Source organism: Podarcis vaucheri, assembly GCF_965113315.1.
Source record: "Podarcis vaucheri genome assembly, chromosome: 1".
Taxonomy (NCBI): Eukaryota; Metazoa; Chordata; class Lepidosauria; order Squamata; family Lacertidae; genus Podarcis; species Podarcis vaucheri.
Window position 1 is genome coordinate 70,403,567 of NC_138759.1, and position 12,170 is coordinate 70,415,736.

The following is a 12,170-nucleotide window of genomic DNA, read 5'->3' on the forward strand; positions in this document are numbered from 1 at the left end:
CTTGTCTCAAAAGAAACCCCATGTGGAGCACATTATCATTACTGAGGCTACCAGTGCATGAATCATGGCATAGTTGGTGGACCAATGTAAGTTGATAATGGTGACTCCAACATGGAGGTTACCTGGGCTTCCAGTGACAAAGATGGATCTAGGAGTATACCCACCAACCCTCAAATCACATACCTGTTTCTTCAGAGGGAAAATAACCCCGTTTAAAACTGGTGAACTCCCAATGATGGCTCTGGCAACTGCTCATCCCATGAGTCTGTGTCTTACCAGGATTCACTCTCGCTTTGTTGGCCTTCATCTAGTGCACCACAGTATCCTAATATAAGGAATATAAGGGGGGTGGGTTAAGTGCCATTCAAAGGGCAAAAGGTCAAGCCTTTCCTAATGATGACCGTACAATCCTAACCATGTGGTAGTCAGAAGTTAAGTCCTATTGAATTCACTGTGGATTACTCCCAAGTAAGTGAGGTTAGAAATGCAGTCTAAGTACTTATTTTAAATGGTGTTGCTCATCTCCAGTTAGGAGAGCCTTCTGTAGGAAGAAAGGCATGGACCTGGGGTTCTGTTTTGGTTCTTTTGCATGCAACTCCTGCCTCCTTCACTGCTGCTTAAAACACCTCCAGACAACTTGAGGGATCATCTTTTCTCTTCAGGTTTCTTGCCTTAAACTGTTGTTAGGCCACAACTGTACAAGGCTTAATGAAAGCATTCCAGGAGCTTAAAAGAAATACCCATCGTTTATTTAAGAAAATGTCTTGAAGATAGCCTGCAGGCAGTTTCGTACAAAAAAGCAATTACATGGGAGTCATAGGTAAGTCCACTCCAACAGTAAATCAGGCCACTTATCTGAGACCTTAACAATGATCTACACTTGATTGCCGTCCCCCTGACTCCAACAAAATGGCATAAAAAATCATTGCTACTGTGCAGCAAGGAGATCTACTTAGTTGATACAAAATAAATATTTGCTTAGAATAGTATTAGCTTGTTTGCTAGCTGCTTTGCACTAAATCTTTCTGGAATTGCTGACACTCTTAATTCACTCACCTTATAAATATTACAGCTGTAATATAGGGTGTTTGGCAGAGAGATAAAGCATGTTGAGCAAATCCCACTAGATCTACATTAGTGAGCTGTTTGGGGTGTGAGCCTTTAGTTTGCTGGTAGAGCTTTCCTAAGTTCTACCATCAAACGTTCCTGCTTCAAAATGTTTCTTAGGCTGTCCAGCGGTGTGCTCAGAGGTCTTAGACTTTTAGAAATAAGACCCTGGACCCAGACTTTGCTTTATGAGATAACAGGTTTATTTTAAAGTTGCTTGGTTACAACTGCATGTAGACTAGTGTCCTTTCTATCAGCCTTAAGCAGGGCATTGAGTTCTTCAAGATGGCTGCAGAAAGTTTATTGAGAAATAAAAGAAAGAGGGTGGGGAGAAGAGGAGAGCTTTATTGCTTTTTATGCTACCAGAAGGCCATTAAGTCACATATTCAGTGCTCTACCTGTGTCTCTAGTTGGATGCAGAAGCAGCTGCTGTGTGTGGTGGTTGCTGGCTCTATCTCTATCTCTAATAATTCCTTATATGCCAAGATCCAAGTTTGAGGCAAGTACTCTTTGGTGAGAGAACCCCAGCACACATTTGAAGTCACAAAATATGCAGCAAACTAAAGCATGGAAACATAGCCTGTTAGAGCTTTCAAATGTGCCCTTCCAAGTTCCTTCCAAAGTTTTTCTTTTTCCCCAGCATAGGAAAAGACCACATACTTGTTAAAAAATTGTTTACTTACCAACTTTTCAAAGGTCTTGTTTGTGTGCTTTTTCATACATCAGTCAGAAAAAAATGCACATCCAGTAAAACTTAGCTTAGTTACAGTGGTAAAAGTTCACAGATTATTAGTATAGGCACTCAAGAAAGACTGGTGAGAGCTATGCCGCTCTTCACATGTTAGGCTTATCAGGTAGACTGGGGTGAACAATAGGCTTGGCTGCCTATTTCCTCCCAAAGTAAGAGGAAGTGACATAGCTAAGCCTGGCAGGACAGCTGACTCTATGGTATTAACCCCTTCATGCGTTAATTGGATGTAATCATGCTGGTTATCCCACACAAATCTCTGATTCAAGAAGAGGAAGGGAGTGGGGGAAGCTGGATGTCTTTCCACATAATTCACCTAAAAGCGGATCAGAACATAATAGGTTTTATACCACAAATTCATAGAACTATAGAGTTGGAAAGGAACCAAAGGATCATCTAGTCCAACCCACTTCAGACTGTTTTGCCCATCTAAGATTTTCTGCTCTGCCTACAGCTCTCCGGAGTCTCAGGCATGTCACTTGTCACTTGATCCCTTTAATGGGAGATGGCAGGAGATTGAACCTAGGAAGTTAGGCATGCAATGCATGTGCTACTACTCTACTACTGAGCTATGCTTCAACTTTTTCCAGGGGCTTCAGCATGTGCAGCCCCAGCTGCTCCGTACAATGTTCCATTAGAGTGGGATGCAGCAGGCCCAGTTGTTTCATAGCTCTGGGAACTCCACCAGCAGAGTCAGCTCCCCACATCCAAATTCTAAATTGGCTCTACACCTCTGTCCCTTTTAAAGGGTACTCATCATATATACTCACAAGGAGTTAAGGGTATATTTGCCACCCATTAATGATATTCACTGCTCCCAGCTCCTTAATACTATATTCAAGAGATTGGAAAAGAGAGTTGCAAGGAGCAAATCTCTGGGATGTTCGGGATAATAGAGATGCCAAGAAAGCTGTGCTTTTAAGTGTTTCTCCCTCTTCAAAACAGTGCAATTGAAAATAATATTCCATAGTGCAGTCTATTGGGCTGCTGCAAAAGCTCCATTCCTGATAACAGAGATAAATTAACTCAGAGCCATCCGTACTTCAGAAAGTGATGCTACTCTACTCAAAGTAAGTGGGAAAGGAGATGAATATGTGCTCAACTCTCACAATGAATCAGTGGGATATAGCATAATTTAAAAAGGGCCCCTTTTAAGATCAAGACTACAATTCACAGCCACTAAAACTTCAGGAAGTCTCTTTTTAGGAAAGAAGAATTTATTTTCTAGGTTGTGAAATGCACAATAAATAACAATAAAGTGAATCATTATGCTTGATTTTCTTAAACCCCATTTGAAGATTTAGCAGCCTCATTAGAGGAGTCTTTTAAGATGGCAGGAGGGTTTTCTTAACAGGCCAGGATGCACCGTAGGGCTGATGAAACAAAGGTCCTGAACATATGTCTCAGGAACAGACAGGTTAAGTGTTTAAAGCGGGCTTCCTCAATCTGAACCCTTCCTAATGTTTTGTACTGTAATTCCCAGCTGTGCCAGTCAGAATCTAGAAGGCACCAGGCTGGGAAACAGAGCTAGAATTTTTGCCTGGGATTCAGCCATTTTAGAACTTTGTGTTCTGTGCCTTTCAGTTAATTTTGAGCTGCCTGCATTTCTTCTGATGCAAAGATGAGTAAGCAGCAGCATCCCAGTGAAGCATAACATTGCTGTGCATTTAGACCTGCTGGCACCCATAAATGGCATATTGCAACATGTGCCTTGCCTGTTATGTTTTTGTCAACAGTCACACCTCCTAATTTTTGAGCTTATGTGCAAATCCCTCTTATTCACAGTCGTGATCTGATAGATTGGGGCACTCGGACAATCTCAGGTAACATCTTTTACAGCGCTTGGACCGCCAACCAGTGCAAGCTTTGCAAAGGGGAAGCCGCCACCTTCATGCCCTGTTGAGCTGTGGGGTGAATCCTAAATACCACAAATAATAAGACTTTCACAATCTTGCTGTCACCTGAACAATCTCCTCAGGCAACATGGAAAACTGCTTTTGAAAACAAGGGCTGTTTCAAAAGCTACAAAGAGACTTGTGGTACTTTAAAGATGGTAGATGTTTTGGGGTGCCCAAACTTTCTTCAAAGAGGGCCAGATTTGATGAAGTGAACATGTGTGAGGGCCGACCAAAGATGTTGAGCTTTTTTTAGGATTTGACCCCAATAAATAAACTGCCACAGGAGACAGATAAAGTGGGACAGGGGGACGTGCCTGGTTACATCATTAGCATTTATAGAACGGAGCCCACTCTATTTTTAAAAAATTATGGGGACATGATTTGGCTAAGACTGGCAGAAGTGACAGGTCTCTTCACAAACATTTATATTGATATTAGATTGGGAGCTAGTCTGAATGACTGCAACTCAATTCATGATCACCTAGTACTGGCATGAGATGTGCCTGGTAGGTTTTTAAAGAATAGCTCCACAGTGACCCATTTATAAGGCAGTAGGATCCATAGGGGCAGCAGATCCAGCCTCCAAGGAATGCATTGCCTGCTATTGCTGCCGTGGTGCCAGGATCTTGGAGGCAGGATCTGCCGCCTCTTCGGCAGCCCCACCCCCCACCCCCATGCAGCCTCTACAGTGGCCTCTTGGTGAATAGGAGGTGCTGCTGATCTCCTCCCACTCCTGATATTGATATATATTCCCCCCTTGTTCCTGATGTAGATCTTCACTCAACCCTTCTTCCCTAGTGGGAGGGGAGGGGACACCAATTTGTGGTTCACCTCAGTTTCTGAAATGTCTTTGGCTGGCCCTGATTGGGAGGAAGTGAGAAGTGAGAGATCTAGGCCAACTCCTGGGCTGGTCTAAATCTCTCGCTGCTTTGGGGGCATCTTGGGGCACCAGGATGGATTTAGACCTGAGCCATTTCCTGCTCCTCCCATAGCTTGTCCCCACCTGCCCTCAAGCAATTGTTGCAGGGCCATGGAAGTTACCACAGCAATCCCTTGGATCTCCCTCTCCAAAACCAGAGCTCTCTGGTTGTCCCAAGAGCTGTGGGGAAATCAATGCTGAGAAGCCAACCACCTAAAAAAATCTTTTGAAAGGCATGGGGCTTTACCACAAGGAGCAACTTCTTCATTATTACAACCCCCGCATGCAGCTAATGGAAAGTGAACATACTATTTCCTTCTGTCTAATGACTTGATATTTAAAGCCTTGGTAAAACCAAAAAAGTAGTCATGAATTTAAAATAGAGGCGGTTTGAATCTTTTTCAAAGGATCTTGTGGAGGGGGGTGGGAATAGGTATGCCTGATGGGAATCCGCATGTCTGTTTTTGGTCTTCCTACTTATCGATTCTGTGGAAATGAGAATGCCTGTAGGAGGAAAAGAGAAAGTCTGTTTCAGCGAAGATTCCCAGATGCCATTATCAAGGGAATGTAATTATCGAAGCTTGCTGGCTTCCTCTGAGGAAAGTTTCATTTCTATTCAGTGACATGATGTTATCTGGAATGCTGTTTAAGTGGAGTACAAACTGGAACAATGCAACAAGGAGACCCCTTGTGATTAGTCATGTCCTTTGTTTCAGAACATAAATACCAGGTTTAACAGAAGGGTTTCACATTCACAAGGAGAATGATAATGATTTGCAAAGCAGGAATTAATCTCATGCTTTTCCAAAACTTCTCTTGCGTGATCCCAAAGGAATCTAGTGCATTCTACAAAAAAACAATCAAAAAGAAACTCCCAAATGTGTATAGTGAGATAATGCCGAATTAGAAAAGATTTCAAAGTCATCTCTGACATTTGAGAAATATTAAATAAATATTCCCAGAAGGCTCTAGAGACAGGGGAAGTGCAATCTTGCTCATTCTCCTTGACCTCTCTGCAGTTTTTGATACTGTTGACCATGGGATTCTCGTCATCCAGGCTGCTTAACATCTAGATGGAGCTGCTGGGATATGTTATCAGAAATTCTGGAGTGAGGTGTCCTCAGTATATGGATGACACCCAGCTCTCTGTACTGTCTGAATCAGGAGAGGTTTTCAGGTACCAGACTGGTGCCTGGAGGCAGTGATGGACTGGATAAAGGTAAAGGTAAAGGGACCCCTGACCATTAGGTCCAGTCGTGACCAACTCTGGGGTTGCGGCGCTCATCTCGCCTTATTGGCCAAGAGAGCCGGTGTACAGCTTCCAGATCATGTGGCCAGCATGACTAAGCCGCTTCTGGACTAACCAGAGCAGCGCACGGAAATGCCATTTACCTTCCCGCTGGAGCGGTACCTATTTATCTACTTGCACTTTGATGTGCTTTCGAACTGCTAGGTTGGCAGGAGCAGGGACCGAGCAACGGGAGCTCACCCTGTTGCGGGGTTTCGAACCGCCGACCTTCTGATTGGCAAGTCCTAGGCTCTGTGGTTAACCCACAGTGCCACCCGCATCCCTGATGGACTAGATACAGGTCAACAAATTGAAACTGAATGTAGGCATGACAGGGATGTTATACATTCTAAGTTCCTGAATCTGGGAGGTGGTGGGGCAACTTGTTCTGTATGAGGTTGTACTCCCTTCTAAGGAACAGGTGTGTCGTATCAGGGTACTTCAGAACCCAGTGTTGTCACTGAAGGCCTTGTGGGCTAGGTGTGTCTATTTCCAGCTATGGTCCTTTCTACACTGAGACACCTTGGCTACTACACTCCATGCCCCGTTAATCTCTGGAGTAGATTATTTTGATAGAATGTGTGGGGCTGCTCTTGTTTGGAGGGATAGGTGATATCAAGGGTGCACCATGCAGCAGCTAGAGTGATATCCAGTCGGACTCATATTACACCTGTCCTGAAGCATCTGTACTGGTTCACCATTTGTTTCTAAACCCAATTCAAGGTGCTCAGTAGAGAAGGCCTTGTTGGGAGTGCTGTTGGTCTTATCTTAAAAAAACATGTAGTATAAACGCTGGCAACTGGGAAACACTGGCCTGCTAGCACTCCAGTTGGAGAACAGCCTTTATCAAAGGTGACATGGACTTTGAAGACACTCGAACTCAGAACGCAAGGGAGAAACGTGCTAAGAGGAAGGCACGCTTGGCAAATCCACACTGTGATCAACTCCATCCCAGGAACCAATGTGCCCACTGTGGAAGGACGTGTGGGTCCAGAATTGGCCTCCACAGTCACTCACGGACTCATTGTTAAAACCATGTTTACGGAAGACAATCTATGAGTGATCGCCAAAGAATAGAAGTCTGATGGTGCTGGTATTGGCTCATGACATGGTTTTCTCTGTGTTTAGGCCCCCAAACTGTGGCGCTCTCTCCCCATAGAAGTGCATATGACACATCATATTTTCTATTGATTATTTAAAATATACACCTGTTTACCCTAGCTTTTGGAAGCAGATAATGGGTTTTTTATCTGTTCTTCGCTGTAAATGGTGCTATCGGCTATGGTGTCGTTGTTTTCCAATATGTGGGAGGAGGACGGGGGGGCACATTCTGTTGCGCAAGGAGAAATCATTGAGCCAACATAACATTCACCTTGAGCTAACCAAACATTCACCACAACTTGTGATTTAACACTACACATGTTCCACCAGCCCATGTATTACGGCCTGCCAGGTTCTTGGCTCCACTTCTCCCCAACCAACCCCATTTTTTTTACAGTCAAATGAAGGCAGGAAAAATATGTGATTTATGGATCTCATACAGGACCAGTGCTTTTGGGGGGGGCAGGACGCAGGGGGACGCAACCCCTAAACATTTTGTGAATCTAGGTGTGGCCTCATTGAGGAGCAGTATTTCAATATGAGTAGGGAAATGAGTACTCCTAAACATTTTTTTAAGAAAAAAAGCACCATACAGGACTGATGGGGTTGGTGAACTGCAATTAGCTTTGTGCATTTCAAATTGGGCAGGTACTGAATACACCTTTGATGACCTTCTAAGCTTTCTAAGGAATAGCTTTGTTGCCTTGCATTTGTTACCATCTCCTCTACAATGTGTTAGAAAATGGTTCTAATTAAAAGCAATTATTCCTAAGGTTCCTATTACTACCTAGCTCTTTTCCACTTCCTTGTGGGATACGAGTCAAAAGAAAGAAGTGTGTGTGTGTGTGTGTATAAGGTAATTTAAAACAACAGTTAAGATGCATTTATCCAATCAGTGGTATAGGAAAACTGTTAAATTGCACAGCTTTTTCCTTTATTTTAATTCATTTTTCATTACACCTTTCTCTCCCCAAATACTTAATCTACACTGAAGAGTGTACAAAAGACCATAAAAGAAATTATAGAATGTGAGGGAAAGGTCAAGTTCATATAGTATAGATTATGTTCAAACTAACATGGGATTTTTCATATTACGGATGTTTTGTAACAAGAAGATAGTGTGAAATGTTAAGACTCAGGGTATACGTTGAGTAATTGTACCTCCTCCATTTACTTCAAGCCATAATTAGTGAAAGTACAGCTGAAGTGAATGGAGGAAGGGTCTCTGTAATATTTCTACCAACACACTTTGGCAAGCCACTTTCCTCAATCAATGCATCTTTGTTGTTGTTTAGTCGTTTAGTCGTGTCCGACTCTTCGTGACCCCATGGACCAGAGCACGCCAGGCACTTCTGTCCTCCACTGCCTCCCGCAGTTTGATCAAACTCATGCTAGTAGCTTCAAGAACACCATCCAACCATCTCATTCTCTGTCGTCCCCTTCTCCTTGTGCCCTCCATCTTTCCCAACATCAGGGTCTTTTCCAGGGAGTCCTCTCTTCTCATGAGGTGGCCAAAGTATTGGAGCCTCAGCTTCACGATCTGTCCTTCCAGTGAGCACTCAGGGCTGATTTCCTTCAGAATGGAGAGGTTTGATCTTCTTGCAGTCCATGGGACTCTCAAGAGTCTCCTCCAGCACTCCTCAATGCATCTTAGCAGGACAAATTATTTATTTGCGGATATGCAACTGCAAGCTTCTTGTTAGAGGAGCAGCTACAGATCAGTGGTAGAGGACGTATTGTGCATCTGTCAGGCCCCAGGTTCAATTCTTATTATCTCCAGCCATGGCTGGGATGAAACCCTGGAGAGTCATTGACTGTTATGGTAGACAACTACTGAACTAGATGCTCTGTCTCAGCATAAGGAAGCTTCTTACGTTCATAACATTTATTGTATATTTTAAAAATGAATGCATTCTATCCCACCCCAAATATCAGACTGGGGGGAAATACATATGGCTAGGGATCCAGTCCTGAGAACCATAAACCCACGTACATAGTTTCTGATTCAGCAGGAAAGTCATAGTTAGAAGGGGGGGGGTCACCAAAATAGAAGGCGAAAGTGGACACAGATTTACATAAAATATGCATATGCTAATTTAGTTGTGGGAAAGCAAATGTTAAAATAATTACTATAATTTAGATATAAATACATCCCAGAGTTGTGTGGAAGTGTAACCTGGTGACTTGAGTGACCATCTGCCCAGGTGCTGAGTGTTGATGGGTAGAAAGGATAACAGCAACATTTTACCACTTTTGTAACTGTGCAAAAAAGATCCAATATTTGCAGGAGATGAACCATCTCTCTGAAAGGGGTGCATATTTGGCTCAATTTTACTAAAACTAGCAATGAGGGAACAATTTTTTTGAGTTCACATTTTAATGAACACCTACCTGCTTTGTACTTACCAAATCAATACGTGAACCAAAATTCAGCTCTCCTTCAAATTCCACATTTCTCTGAATTTTGTGATATAGCTGTCCAGCCAGATGTATACAAAAATACCCAAAACAAAACACATATTAGTGGAAAACGAGCGCAAACATGCACAATGTATATTAATTTTGGGGCTAACTTTTAAAAAGGGTTCACAAACTGATGCAGAAATGAGACAGACTTAAGATTTGAAAAATGAGAAACCAAGAGAAACCAACATTGACAGATGTGTCCATCCCTGCTAAAGATCCTCTTCCCTAAGACATTTTACATGCCAATAATTTATAGTAATGGTTGGATATAAGAAACATTCTACACTAGATTGTCTTCATGCCTATCTGCTCAAACAGCCTTACTTAAAGACACAGCAGTATTTTCACATTCCAAATGCATTGTGGCACCAAGGATAATAAAAATAAATGCTTTCAGGATGCCAGTAAAAACCATCTATATAGTATTCATTGCTTGGGAAGAGATGGTGTACATGTACAAATGCACTGATGATCTTTTGCTCCATCCTGGCTCTTCTTCATTCACCTCACAGAAGCAATTCTCTGTTGCGACATTTGAGAAACAGAACGGAGAATGGAAATTACAATGTGAATGTTTGGATAGCTCCTGCTGGAGAAAGTGCTGACCTCTGACAACATTTCATTTGAACTAACCTGCTGAGCTTTGTTCTCCTTTATACAAAACTTTGCAAGTAATTTCTGCTCACAGGAAGTACAGCTGAGGTGACTACCAATACATAGTTTGATCAATTGCTCTGTAACAGGAATTATATCATAGCCAACCTCCATTAGATCAGAAATGATGGTTCCCAGCAAGCAAATTTCCACTTTTCAGATTCTGAAAGAAAATGCATTAGTGTTTCAGGGGATTTATTTTATTTTATTTTATTGCTGTATTACACATAAAATGTCAGCTCCCATCTTTATCTTCAGCAAATATCCACTTCACTATTATTTACTAATAATATTGTTAAATAAAAATGATGGTAGTGTATTAATTGGTTATTCATATTGATAATATTCTTTACTTTCTAGGAGATATATTAAACTGGATCCACAGGAAATGGTGATAAATATGGGCAAAAAGGTGAGAATAATGTCCCACTTCTACCGGGTACCAAGTGAAGCCAGAAAATAATGTTCAGGTGAGCAATTGTATGGAATGAATATTATTTTATACACAGACTTCCCACACACCGTCAGCATTGTACTGTCCTTTGGGTAGTTTTGTGACTTCCAGGGCAGTAGAGGACATAGCAGTGTTGCTCGAATTAAGTCACAGGGATATTATTCATATCTGGGAGGGGAAATGGCCGAGGCAGCACTTTCAGCCAGAGAACGCAATGTGTTTGCCACCCTAGTATTTATGGCTGCCTGTGGTGTGAATGTAAAAATAAGCAGAGACAGGTAGGAGAGATGGATGTGGGCCGTGGGCCAGAACAGCAACTGTAGAGAAAGCAGAGGATGAGAAATACCTCTAGGCCGTGCCTTTGCAGGACAAAGACTGAACCCACTGTGAAATTGCTCTTGGGTGCTGGTAACCACCTGTGGGTGCTATTGTTCTGAAGCGGTGGCACATCCCATTTTGCAACCTGAGGTAAAACAGGAAGTGCCACCTTGCTCTTCCCTTCCCTTCCCTGCTGCGGCTGCCTCAACCAACACAACTTCTCCGCTTGCCCTGCATCGGTGCCAATTGTGGGTGAAATCTCACCTGATTTCCATGAGATCTTGCATGCTCTGCAAGATCTCACATGATTTTGGCCTATACCAGTGCCACTTCTGCACCAATGGGTTTTCTGCCCCATTGGGGGCTTTTGACGCCTCTGGCAGCCACCTCAGTCTGCCTAATGGCAAAGATGGCTCTGGCCAAGATGAAACTTTACCCATATGAAGGTTTTTTTGGGAAGTGGGGGGGAGGAGTCAAATACCTTCTCCATACTCCTTTACTGCCTTTCACTGCCTGTTTGTATCCCTAGTAACAATCTATCTCTCCACTCCTTCTCTGTGTTTACCCCCACCTCATATTTACCCACAAGATGCGGGGTGTGTGTGTGCAGAAAGCGTAACCCTCCAATTAGGAGTTCATGATAAAAACAACTACATCTGGCTACATGATGACTTTTGAAGGTGGTAGGCATAGGTGCCTGTAGCAACCATGCCAAGGAGCGATTTGTGCTGTTTCTCTGAGGCCCACATAAACGGCTTCCTAGGTTTTGGCAGAGGTATTGAAAGAATAAGAAGTACAGCATTAGAGCACTGGTCTGCCACAGGCTTTTCTTCTCCGTGCTTACTCTGATCATTCTCAGGAGGGAAGCTGTGTTTGACTTCTCGCTGCAAGCATGCCACCTATTAGGGACAAACAAAGACTGAAGAAAACAATCACTGCTCCTTGTGCAACCATAGTGATGTTATAAAAAAATACAGATTGGAGGAATAAAACCAGAGATTAATTTGTTTTATGGCTCAGCCCTGGCACCTCTTTTCAATGTCTGGGCTCCAACATGTTAAATAAAATAGTTTACAGTGTCTCCGAGCATGTTCAGAGTACTTTTACCTGACCATGCACTGAGTATCTACAGTCAGTCTTAACACATCAAGGATTATGAGAAAGTTCTTCCAAATCAGTGTTGTTTCTAGACAGATCTGAGCCTCTGCAACTCTTCC

General features: G+C 42.8%; 1 protein-coding gene across 1 annotated transcript in view; it reads right to left on the reverse strand.

The window, feature by feature from the left end:
- Positions 1-12,170, reverse strand: part of LOC309515160 (uncharacterized protein) — a gene marked incomplete at its 3' end in the record, with an annotated part of 322,838 nt that overhangs the window by 58,025 nt on the left and 252,643 nt on the right. The window contains exons 7-10 of the mRNA XM_082192709.1: positions 11,798-11,852; positions 9,468-10,344; positions 1,791-1,817; positions 184-325 (exon numbers count right to left, since the gene is read on the reverse strand). Of these exons, the coding sequence (XP_082048835.1) occupies positions 184-307 (124 nt within the window). The 5' untranslated portion in view covers positions 308-325; positions 1,791-1,817; positions 9,468-10,344; positions 11,798-11,852. The remainder of the gene's footprint in view (positions 1-183; positions 326-1,790; positions 1,818-9,467; positions 10,345-11,797; positions 11,853-12,170) is intronic.